Source organism: Diceros bicornis, chromosome 5, assembly GCF_020826845.1.
Source record: "Diceros bicornis minor isolate mBicDic1 chromosome 5, mDicBic1.mat.cur, whole genome shotgun sequence".
Classification (NCBI taxonomy): Eukaryota; Metazoa; Chordata; class Mammalia; order Perissodactyla; family Rhinocerotidae; genus Diceros; species Diceros bicornis.
This window is the reverse complement of record NC_080744.1, coordinates 65,299,498-65,312,394: the sequence shown is the minus strand read 5'-3', so window position 1 is coordinate 65,312,394 and position 12,897 is coordinate 65,299,498. Positions and strand designations below refer to the sequence as shown.

Below are 12,897 nucleotides of genomic sequence, written 5' to 3'. Positions count from 1 at the left end.
ATAACCTAATTCATAGGAGGTGGGTTCAGACGGTGCTCAGGAATTGACTGACCAAAGAGACTTTAGGAATAGTCTCTCTTCCCCTGAGTGTAAGTATAAGCAGTAGCCATCTTTCTTTTTGGATAAATACCTTATATGATGATCTGAAAACACCTTAAAGTCTCTACTCTCCATTCTTCAGACATGTTCATCTAGTGATGGTAACCTTGGGCAGAGGGTCACAAATTTCCCTTGATAAGCTGTCTGCTGGCCTATATCACTTCCATGAAGGAACAGAGTGAAAGTGCATTTTCCAGAGACAAAGGAACATCTCCCTTCACTGATATGACTATCCTTCCAGAATTATGTGGTTGATGTCATACATTTTTTCTCTCATCTCTTCTGCCTATTTTCCCTTTTTATCCCAGTTTCACTTGGTTTTTTTTGTACCTTAGGATTGCTCTACAGGAAGACAGTAATCGGATGTCTGCTAATGCTTTAGCCATTGTATTTGCACCCTGCATTCTCCGCTGCCCTGACACCATTGACCCACTACAAAGCGTGCAGGACATCAGTAAGACTACCACGTAAGGCCAGTCACTATCACCTCTGCAAAACCCTGGGGACTTCTGAGTCAGTGTAGTCACTTTATCCAGATATCCAACTTAGTGAATGATTTCATAAGTTCAGATGTTTTTAAGAAGATAGCTAGACACTATTGGGTTTTCTTATGCTGAAGATGAAAAATTTGTTTAGATTCTATTCAGCTGAGCATCATTTGTTTTGAAGGGTCTTATTTTTTCAATTTGGCTTTTCTTCAGGAATGCTTATAGTTTCTAAATATATTTTAAAATTCTATTTTACCAAATTACGTACACCTTGTCTCTTCCGGTAATCTAGTCTAACTATGGTCTTATGGCTCTGAATCCCTTTGGTCTTGTACTTAATTGTTCCTGTATTTCACCTTGGCCTTTTTTCATGGGCCTCTGCTTTCCTTCTAGAGAGGTGGTTCTTAACCTTGACTGCAAAAAGAACTTAAAAAAAAACTAGTGTTTGTGTCCCATCCCCAGAGAGTCTGATTTAATTGGTGTGGGGTGTGGCCTGGGCATTGGGACTTATAACCACTACTTGAATGAATACTAAAGTGTGGCCAAAGTTGTGAACCACCATTCTAAACCCGGTCTCTGAGCTCATAAAATAAAGGATGTTGATTTTTCTTTTATCCTCCAACCGTCTACCACACTTAGCTAAAAAACAGTCTGTGGATACTACACTTTATTTGATTTACTTCAGCTCCTAACAGTTTTCTCTCTTTCCTCCTGTTTCAGCTGTGTGGAGCTAATTGTTGTGGAACAAATGAATAAATATAAGGCTCGTCTCAAAGACATCAGTAGCCTGGAATTTGCTGAGAATAAGGCAAAGACCAGGCTATCACTGATTCGTAGATCAATGGTAAGATGCAAGATGTGGAATCGCAGGGGAAAATGGGAACCCTCCTGGGATTTTAAGTGTGCATTTATAGTGTAGAGAGAGATTATTCTTCAGATTTTTTGCACATGGAACAAGTGAAAAAAAATCACCTTAACTCAGAGTACTATGGATACCTCATGTTTGATCTTTTAGCCTCTCTTTAGTTGTATGTACAGAATATATGCAGTTAAATGTGCAGATTTTTAAAAAATCAAATATTTGGATAAAATGTTGGTGGTTTAATAATCTGCCCTGTTTTCTTTTCCTGTCCTTTCTCTGAAAACTTAACCTATTCTAACGTTTTCTGCTACTTCCTTCCACCATCTGTTCCACCCTCAGCCATGTCTTTTGGTGGTCCTGCCAATACTCCTGGGATGTAGAGAACTTAATCATTTGCAAGAATGTGATTCATAAAGAAATGAGATTCCATTTAAGAGTCTACTATTATCAAATGATTTCTTTAAGGGTTTATTGTTAGGTTTTGAGAAAAGCCTTGCAAAAATAAGAATTTATTTCCTCCATTTGCCCACTTTTCTGTTTAATATCTTCCTGTGTAACCAGTGACCTATAAACAGATAACTCCAGTTCCCACTGACCAATAATCAGTAGGGTCTGGGTAGCTGGAAAAGTGCTGCATTAAAGTTTAATTATTGCCCTTTTGCTACCCTGCCCCTCAATTGTAAAACAAAATTGTAGTGATGAACGCCCACTCAGATCCCCAGTAAATCTTTAAAGAGGAGCAGGCTTCCCCATCATCATGCCCATGCTTTTCCAGGGGCCCAGCAACACTTCCTCCATATCTTCATGGTTTATACTTAGATTAGCGTTAAAGTAACTGTTTCTTCCTTTACTGTTTAAACTGCCTGGCACATGACAAGTGCTCAGCAAATGTCTGTTGATTAAGTTAGTGAAGGGTCTTCTCTAAAAACAAACATAAACATAGACTTTTTCCAGGCGGTAAAGGTATTAAATAAAGCTCATCATAGGATACCATCTAAATCTTTTCCCAGAAAAGGAAAATAAAAACCCAATTTAAAAGTGAATCTCTTTCTGTAGTATGAATTTTCAGGAGCTCAGTTCTGAGACGCCCAATTTAGCAGGGCCCATCCAAGGAGGAAGAGAAGAGACTTTTACTGTAAAACTACTTTTCCAAGCGGGTAGACAAGCTGTGATTTTTTTGCTGATGCTGGAGAAGATGGATATATTCAGTCCATTGACAGATTAAACCTTCTCTTTTAATGGGGCAATAACATGTACATTCTAACCTTCTGCTTTCCTTTTCATGCCCTTCCTAATCCAGAAACCTGTACTAATTGCAGTTAGATTTATGAGCATTACCCGCAATTCAGTCTCGGTATGTATTAATATTGCAATGTGTCACAGCCACTTTTCATTATTGTCTCTCATCCATCCAGGAGTTGTTCTGCTCTGTCTATCATCCACGCCTGTCCACCCTTCATGTGCACTCCAATTTAGGTCCCACTTCCTGACCGGCCTTCACTTGCTTTTCTCTTACTCTCTTTCTTGAGAACCTTCATTTTCCTTCCTCTGTATCATGCAGTTGAACAATGTCCATTTACAATATGCTGGTTTTTCCTCTTTGTCAGATAAGGCTCTTTGTGGATTTCTTCTTTGGTTGGATCATTAAACGGTGAACATTGAAAGCATTGAGGTATCAAATTAATTTCTGCTATATGAGCTTTGTTCTCATCAGTTTCCCCCACTTTATTACTTGAATTACCTATTACTACTTTCAGCATTCTCCATTATTAGTAATGCTTGTTTGTCCATTCGTATTTGTGACTTTGAGGTGTCTTCCCAGACGTAGTATGGCTCTTATCTACTTAACATTTTTCAGTCAGAGTAGCAAATAGTAGTAAGCAAGTTGACAGACTAGTTCTAGACTTAAATATCATAGTATAGTAGAGCTCATACCAGGATTTCATTGATTATACAAAAAAGGAATAGAGAGATGGAAAGCTAAGAACACCAATATATATGGAAACTAATTTCAGAGACTATCCATCTATGTGTAACCGGTTCATTGAGGATCTCAATTTGCTGGGATATAAATACAAATCAGTTTTGCTTTTTGTCTGGTGACTGCCTCCCAACTCTACCATGTCAAACTCCCCTTTCCTACTGGATATTAACTACGTTAACAACATCTTGTCACTATTCCATAATTTTCAAACACTGTAGTCTCATTCCAGTATTTAAGACTTAGTTCTCTTCCTATTATAACTTCAGTCACAGACTTGATCCAGTACTCTTATCACTTTCTCCCAGGACAGACTAGACTTTAATCTGAGGATGAGAACTTTGGGGTGAGTAAATAGTTCTTTTTATCACATACTTCTGCCCTCCCTCTTGTGCTTTTTCTTCCTCTGGTGTTGAAATTGGGAGGAGTGATAGGGGAGGTGGAATTTTACATGATATCCTGGTGTTGAGGTGGTAGTCCTCTTTCTTGGTTGTTCAACACTACTATTCAACTTCATTGTCAATAGACTAAATGAAGATGAGTGGTAGTTCCGGTTTACCCTGCTGACAGTGAGCTCAGTCCTATCCCATTTCTAGTCCTATCCCATTTCCATAGGCATTGGCAGTCTCTTGCAAGATTTGGTTACATCTTCTGGCTAAACCTGACTGATGGCGTTCACATCATGTGATTCTAATATGTATATCTTTTTTTGCCTCAAGACTTTACCCAATCAAATCCACCTCCCATGGCCAATTCTAGGGCCTGCAGGCACATTGAGGGGAAAGGTTACATTTTTCCTACCTCTTGGGAACCAAGAACTCAAGGTGGGCAATAGTCTTGCCTACTTTTCTTCCTGACACTTCCCCACCACACTCTCTCCCCATTTCCCTTTCCGCTGTGCATATAACAGAGGGGCAAATCAGTAAGTCTTTTGCCTATACGGATAACCAAACAGAGAATGCAATACGGGTCTGTCTTTCTTTTAGATGACCTCTAACTTTGATTCTTACCCTCTAGATTCAGGTATGACAACTACTTTTTTCCCCCAAGAGGGGAGGGAATATCCTCTTTTCATAAACTCTATGTTCCCTTCAAAGTCCAATAACCCCCTTTTTCTTTTCAGCCTTTCTAGATTCACATTGAAGGAAGATGTTCCAATATTGATGCTAGGACTGGTTTGATAAACTGGTGCCTCTCAGTAAGCCCTGAGAGAAGAGGCTGGTACCAAGTACTGTTGGCTCCTTGAAGCTGGAAGAAGGAGTACCTAATTATTCTCAGCTTTGGGCCTTAGCCACAATTTTGGAACAAAAAGAAAAATCCCACTTAACATCCTGTTGCCTATGCATTTAGCTGTAGAAAAGGCTTTACTAAAGCTCAGTCTTAAGAACAAGACTGTGTCAAGGACCTCTTCAAAATTCAGTAAGCATCTATGGAATTAAATCTAAGAATTGAATCTAAGAGAGATAGCAGTGAGTTTTTAGGATATCCACTACAAAGAGACTAATCAAAGTCAGGGACCGGCCTGGTGGCGCAAGCAGTTAGGTGCACACGCTCTGCTGCGGCGGCCTGGGGTTCGCCAGTTCATATCCCGGGCGCACACTGATGCACTGCTTGTCGAGTCATGCGGTGGCGGCGTCCCATATAAAGTGGAGGAAGATGGGCACGGATGTTAGCCCAGGGCCGGTCTTCCTCTGCAAAAAGAGGAGGATTGGCAGATATTAGCTCAGGGCTGATCTTCCTCACAAAAAAAAAAGAGACTAATCAAAGTCAATAGTGTTCATGTATTCATAAATGAAATGAACTGCTCTTCCATAATTAGATATAATAGTGACTTGTTTGAAATGGAGAGTGAAACGCATTTGTGAAAAGTATATTATACCGTTGCCAGTGTGAAAAGTCATTTGAGTTGGGTGTTGAAAGATGAGTAGTAATTTAACAAATAGAGAGGGGAAAGACAATTCCAGAGGCAAGGAAGCATGAAACAGCAATCTATAAATAATAACTACTTTGTGTAGCTAGAGCTGGGGCAAGTAGTATGGAAGTGGCAGAAGAATTTGGAAAGGTAGATTGGAACCAGATGTGCAACGTTAAGAATTTTGAATTTCCTGCTTTGAAGCATTTGGGAGCTATGGAAAGGTTTTTAAGTAGGGCAGTGTCACCAACAATGTCTTTTAGAAGATAACTGGTAGCATTCTGAAGAAGAACGAATTAGAGATGGGCGAGACTGGCAGCCATATATCAGTTAGGAGGCTCTTGACTTGTAAATAATCATATTTGCTTTACTAAAATAAGTTGAATCCTGATCATTTTATTTTGAGATGATTTTGAAAATATCTGTTTCTGCTACCATGTGGAAAGTGGTAATTAGATTTATGGAGCATAATCTTTGACTAGGCTATTCCCAGACTAGGGTTTCAGAAGATGATATGCTAACAGTCCATCCAGTTATGCCTTTTCTATAACAAATGTTTTTTGTTATTTATTTATGCTGTAATTCCAAGCATAAATATTGATTTAGCACTGTTTAAGCTAATATAATATGAAAAGTATCATTTGAAATAAATTTTACTAATCTGTAAAACCCTCACAAATAATCCTCTTGAAAGATATTACAAAGGTTTCCATAGCCCAACAAAGTTTGGGATATAATGTATGGCACTTTCAAAACTTTGTCCATGGAATGCTTTTCTTCATAATGTATTTAGTTGAACAAGGGTTCTAAGAAAGGCGTTTTTAATGCTGAACAAGTTTACCTTGTTATTCTTTTTTTTTTTTTTTTGAGGAAGATTGGCACTGAGCTAACATCTGTTGCCAATCTTCCTTTTTTTCTTTTTTCTCCCCAAAGCCCTAGTACAGAGTTGTATATCCTAGTTGTAGGTCCTTCTGGTTCCTTTATGTGGGATGCTGCCTCTGCATGGCTTGATAAGCGGTGAATAGGTCTGTGACCAGGGTCCGAACCAGTGAACCCTGGGCCACCGAGGTGGAATGCACAAACTTAACCACTACACCACCAGGCTGGCCACCTAAGAAAGGCATTTTTAAAACATTTTAATTTTTTAGATAGTATCAGTTGCTACTTTATTTACTTAGTTTGGAATTTTAAATTTATTCTAAGTATTTTCATGATTTTCTTGCTGTGCTTATAGTGGTTGGCAGTTGTGAACTTTGCATCTTCTAGGCTTATTAAAGAACTTACCTGCATGTCTTTGCTAGAAATTGGCATACCTGCAGTTCTATGTTAATGTGGATCAGTAGATCTGCAATGTTAAGCTTTGCAATTGACGACATCAAAAGAAGCAAGAAATGCCCCTCCAAAAGTTAAGTGTTAATAATTGGAAAGCCAAGAATCAGTTGAGAAGTGGCAGCTCTAAAGAGCTCCAAAGGAAAGAGATATTCCAAGTGTGGACTTACTTGACTCTAGCAAAGGGTATTGTTGTTTCTTTATGTTTGTATGTGGTGTTTAAGTCTACTGTTCACAGTCACGTGACTTGACATAATAAGAATCAGATTCAGAGAATGAAGATTTTCTCAGAATATAGGAGCATTCTTACTGTTTCTGGTACTGACCGGCATGTATTTTTGTGGTGTTATCTTTTTTTTTAAAGATACAATTGACATATAACATTGTGTTAGTTTTAGATGTACAACCTAATGACTTGATATGTGTGTATATTGCAAAATGATTACCATAGTTAACGTTCATCACCACACATAGTTAAAATTTTTTTTCTTGTGATGAGAACTTCTAATGTTACCTTTGATAAAACCACCACCAGAAGACCCCCACTCTTTCCTTTTCTCCCTAACCCCCTTCCAGAGATCATTGTAGTATGCAAGAGGCATTACTTAAAAGTCTGCATGCAGCAAGCATGCAGGGCCGTTGGTGAGAAGGATTAGGCACAGGACCTTTTTGGGAGAGTAGGCAAAAGGAGAATAGTATTTGTGTTCTTTTTTGTATATTTGTGAAAGAAGCATCTCTTTCAAAGCCGTGGAATCTTCTTGTTCTCTCAGATGGGAACAAACAGGAAGAAAAATTACATAGGGAGTTCTTGTAGATGTAGTCCATAGGAGTGGAATAACTACAGTAATATCTGGCAAGAAAACTTGACTCTCTTCAGGATACCTGAAAATTAGGTTTGGGGAATAAAAGGCAGAAGTTAGGAAGACAGAAAATATAAGGATTACTGTGGTTTGGGGATGATAGGCTTATAAGTGAGAAAAGAAAAGGTGAAGCGTTTACAAATGGTAGAGTGATCCAGGGGGGTTGTGTGTTTAGAGAATAAAAGGTATGGAATACTAGACAAGAATGAATGATGTTGCCTCCCAATGTAATTTTTGCTGCTAGAAGGAGTTTACCTACTGGTCCACCATTTATATTCTAAAAATTGATTGTTAAATAGTCTCAGTTTACTCTTGTATCTCCTTTTTTAAAAAAAAATTTCAGGCTTGAAGCGTCATACTAGCTCTTTTTTGCGTAATAATGTACTTAATGCTTTTAGAGAAGCTTTTCTAATTTCTTACAGAACTTGAAAGATAAACTGTTTTATATTTGTCATTTTCAAATCATTGGAATTATTTCTTTATCTAATAAAGTGTCTTTTAAAATGAGCCATTTGATAAATCTAAGATCTTTTTCTATATTAAAGACACATTCACATACTTGTTTCATGTTTATTGTGGAAAATTTTGAACAGTAGGGTAAAGTGTAAAAAAGCACGAAGAAAATCATGATTGTCTATTAATATTTTACAACATTTGTATTTCCCTTGAACTTTTTCCTTATGTATATTTAATGAAGTTATGACAATACTATGGTATTCATAGTTTTATATTTCTTTTATTACTTTTGGAAGATTTTTGTAGAGATCAAATGTGAACTCAATTCAGTATCATAAATTCATTTAATATTTTTAAACTTTTATGATTTTACAAAGTAAAAATGAGACTACTTTCAGTATATGTTTCTTTAGAGGTACTTCTCTTTGTAGATTGCACCTTAGACACATCTTTTTTTCGTTCCCATTCTCTTCTACAAATGAGACCTGTCCCCCTAGCCCCAGTCATTCATTCAATTTCATTTATTCTCATTCATTTTTTCAACAAAAATGTAAGAGTTCTGCCATGTTTCAGGCACCATGTTAGGTGCTGGAGGTATAGAAGTGACAAGATCTCTGCCTTAAATAAATAAAGTCTGTTAAACAAAGATATAAATAATGGAAGTTCAGTTTACTAAATCTCATTTTGTCTGTGCAAAAAGCTATAGGAGCATAGAGAGCTGTATGACTAGTACTACTTGAGAAAGTTGAATAAACCTCAGTGGCTAGAATGCAAGATTTCTTGGTAAGAAGGAAGGAAGGAAAGAGTGATAAGATATAATGAGTTAGTAAGTAAGGTTTTGGGTTCTTAAATTCTGAGATCAGTAGTTTATATTTGATCCTTTTAGGCCTTAAGAGGCCATCAAAGGTTTTTAAGCTAGGGATAATATTACCTAACCTTTACTACCAAAGACTTCCAAACCTTCTTGGGGAAAAGGAGTGTGTTTAGTCAAGTGGTAGCTTCGACTGTTAGGTATACATGGGATAGCCTCAGGTCATTAGCTGTTTTCATGATCCTACATAACAAAATACCCCAAAATTCATTGGCTTAATACAACAAGCATTTATCATATTTATCACTTACACATCTGTGAGGTGGCTGGGCTTCAGCTGATTTAGGGTAGGCTGCAGGTTGCTGTGTTCTACACATCTCTTATTATTCTTGAACCAGTGAACTATCTGGGATATATTTTTGTCATGACAATGTCTGCATCACATGAATTGGTAGGATCAGCTGTGCATGCTTCTGCTCCCGTAATATCTGCTAATATCCAACTGGCCAAAGCAAATCACATGACCAAACCCCAAATCAAGCAGTGGAGAATATACTTCACCTACCCCAAGGCCATGGCAAGGGTATAGATATATAATTCTATTACAGAAGATTGGAGAATTGGAGCCAGCAATTTAGTTTATCGTAGTCTTTAATATTTCTCCCAAGACCAGGAAGATAGCTCAGGAACATGTTTCTTTGCAAAAAAAGCAAAGAGTTTTTCCCTCAGACATACCCTAAAATAACTTAGTCCTTTCTTCACTTGACGTGCCTGCTCAGCATCTACTCATGATCCAAAGCTGAGTTTCCTTCTCCCTCATAGAATGTTGGCCTTGTAGATGAAAAGGAACTTCAGTTCTGCTTTTACTAAAAGGGATCAGCTTGTAGCTCTTTTACAAATGCCATTAAGAGATTCAAACTCATTTCTGTTAAAACAGACTTAGGGAGCTGTGGTATCTAGAGTGAGGGAAGATTTCACATCTATTATGATCAATATACTTTTGATCTGATCGCTCAGGTAATTTTGGGTACTCTTTGGTCTGACACTCAAAATCAATAATTTTTAGTTTCTTACAATGTAGTTGCAATATGGAATGTGAAGCCATATCAGTTAACATTTCATATTCTGTGACATTAAAATCCATTGGTTATTTTGCATTTGAAAAGATCTTTTACTCATCTGTGGCTTTGTAATGTCATAAGTAGGTCATTTGGAAAATATTGATTCACTGAGTTATGCAGATATTTCAAATGTTTCATTATACAGTATCAAAAATCACATTCACTAATATCACCACCAATCTCTTCAGAAAATCTTTTAGTACTGGGCAGCTGTCAAACTCACAGGGCAGTTACAAGTTTTCCAAGGTTCTAATATTTGTTTGTAAGCTTGAAATTTTATCATTGACAACAAATATGGTCATATATTTCACTTGAAGTGTTGGGCTCCCTTCATACACTTTTAAAGAAAATGTCTGCCACATACCCAAGTATGCTGGCTCACTGCATTGTGCAGAAATGTTTGCTAAGGTTAATTCCTTTTCATGTGCAAGAAATGTCTGATGAGGATAATTCCTTTTCATGTACACACAAACACGTACTGGCTATGTTTAAAGTGCTTACTAATCCTCATTATGTGGTGAACCATAACTACAAACACTGGGATTTTTGAACGAGCCTGGTTACCTAATTATAACACTATGCAAAACAGACAGTCTTCTAGAAAACCAAGGATATAAGGACCTCTCCTTACCAGGAAAGCAGATTCCTCGGGAAGTGGTCTGATAGTTAAATTCCTTGCTTTCTATTTTTGTGACTCAACGAAAGACACTCAACAGCGATCTCCCATCTTGGCCTGTTGTGCTATTTTGGGGTAAAATTTCATTAAGATTATGAGATTTGTGCTTTAGCTAGTTATATACAGTCCTATCTAGATGGTATACAGTTTCTCCTTCTTATATATTCAACTCATGGAGAAACCCCAGTTACATATACTTTCCTTGGATCTTCATAAATTATCATGACTCCCTGGTGAGGGTGCTAGATGTCTTTCCCTACTTAGTTATCGGTTCTTTTAAGGGTGGTGCAATCCGTTCCTTTATCACCGCAAGTACCTCTCTAACTTCATCTATCTTCAACTCTTTGGGCTTACTTAGACTCATAGTATTACATTTCTTTCTGCCCCATAGATCATGCCTTGCCATTCCTTCCTTTCTCCATCGTGAGCCTTATAGCATTTTCAGAAGAAATCAAAACTCTCCTCATAGGCCTTATTCATTTTAACACTTTGGTGTAATTCTACTCATTTATATTGTTATCTGTTTAAACCTTAGGAGAAAATGGAATTGTTGGACCCAACTGAGGATTACCTCAAAGAGGGTATCTTCATTAGATCCTCCACATTAAAGCATTTGGTTCCCAATATTTTTGTTACAGTAAGGAAGCCTATTACAGACCAGTCTCACAAGGGAATTGGGAAGCCTATTACAGCCTGGTCTCACAGAATTCTGACCAAAAGCAAATAGTAAAGGATCTCTGTTTCAGAATATCATTCTTAGAAAAAGTAGACACAGAATCATATGGAGACTTCCTCAGGCAAAGGATGGCAAGGCTACGTGATTAAATGACTGAATTTGTGGGTATTAGAAAGAATGTTCTAAAAGGAGGGAGGAAGGGATCCGACAGTACCGTGTACTGTGTGGTGAGAGTACTAAGGAAGAAACACTTAATTCTGCTTGAGGGTACTGAGAAGAGTTGTAGAGGGGGTGACATGTGAGCTAGATCTTAAGGGATGAGTCTGAACTAACCACATGGAGAAAGGCATATGGGTACAAAGCATATGTATAAGGTTTAATTCTGGAAAAAGCTATGTAACTAAGAATTGGTAGAAACTTGGATATGTAATTATGCAGAAGGGAGGCCTTAAAAGTTAAAACCAAAATAGGCTTTGTTTTGAAGCATACTGACACATTAGCACTATGGGGCCATGAGGGTGAGCCAGGACTTACAAGGTCTCATATTATAGATAGTTAACACTTAATGTAAGTTTTGGTGCTTTATATCTTACTTTTATATTTATGATAGGGATTGGGAGCTGTTAGTTATTATTTTTCAACCATAATATTAAAATTTCCTCCTAGATCTCCTTCAAAGTTCTCAATAAGTAGAACTAAAGAGTATCCTAAGATTTCAGGGCAATCTGTCTATTGGGGTGGAATGTGAATTTTATTTTGAACCACAGAATGTCTTCATTTTTAGGGAATAGTTGGTTCCAGAAGAAGATTGTTTTAAGTGAATATACTTAAATAACATAATTAACAATTGATCTAACATGTATATACATGTAATTCTGTACCCACAAAGAGAAAATGGATACATTTTTGGCTGTGCATTGAATAATTCTCAAAATCAGGCCACAACACTTCAATAATATCGGTGATGTTGTAGTTCTTAATCTGGGTGGTGGCTATACAGGTGTTTGTTTTATTAATTTTGAAACTGTAATTGAAAGTTTTATATTATCTTTAAGTATAAAATATTTCATAATAAAAATTAATTAAGGTAATAAAAAGTCTGGGGAAAAAATCGGGCCACAAGAAAAACCTCAAAGGCAAAGAAGAAATCTAAACTGAAATTATTGAGTAATTTAAAAATTACAATAGAAACACTATATATCTGAGTCTATGGGATATATAACTAAAGCAGTGTTCAGAGAAAATTTTATTGCCTTAAAAACTTAAAAACAAGAAAAATGAAAATAAACATCTAAATCAAAAAGTTAGAACAACAAAATAGAGTTAAGGAGAGCAGAAGAAAGGAAATAATGAAGGTAAAAGCAGGAAATAAATTAGAAAACAAAAAATGGTGAAACTAATAAATTAAAAAATTGATGATTTGAAAAACAAATCATTAGCTAATCTAATTAAAATGGAGTAGGCACAGATTCACAAATAAGAAATAAGGAAGGAATTATCATGGATAACAGTGAAAATTAAGAGTCATATAAAAGACTGCTGTTATTTTAGTTATCTATTGCTGTGTAACGAATTACCCAAAAACTTAATGACTTAAAACAACAATAAACGTTTATTATCTCATAC

At 36.8% G+C, this 12,897-nt stretch overlaps 1 protein-coding gene across 17 annotated transcripts in view; it reads left to right on the top strand.

Moving 5' to 3' along the window:
* Nucleotides 1-12,897, top strand: part of MYO9A (myosin IXA) — a 278,567-nt gene that overhangs the window by 247,547 nt on the left and 18,123 nt on the right. For all 17 annotated transcript variants that reach the window (XM_058541992.1, XM_058541989.1, XM_058541982.1 and 14 more), the window contains 2 exons: nucleotides 435-566; nucleotides 1,308-1,431. In XM_058541992.1, coding sequence (XP_058397975.1) covers nucleotides 435-566; nucleotides 1,308-1,431 — 256 coding nt within the window. The remainder of the gene's footprint in view (nucleotides 1-434; nucleotides 567-1,307; nucleotides 1,432-12,897) is intronic.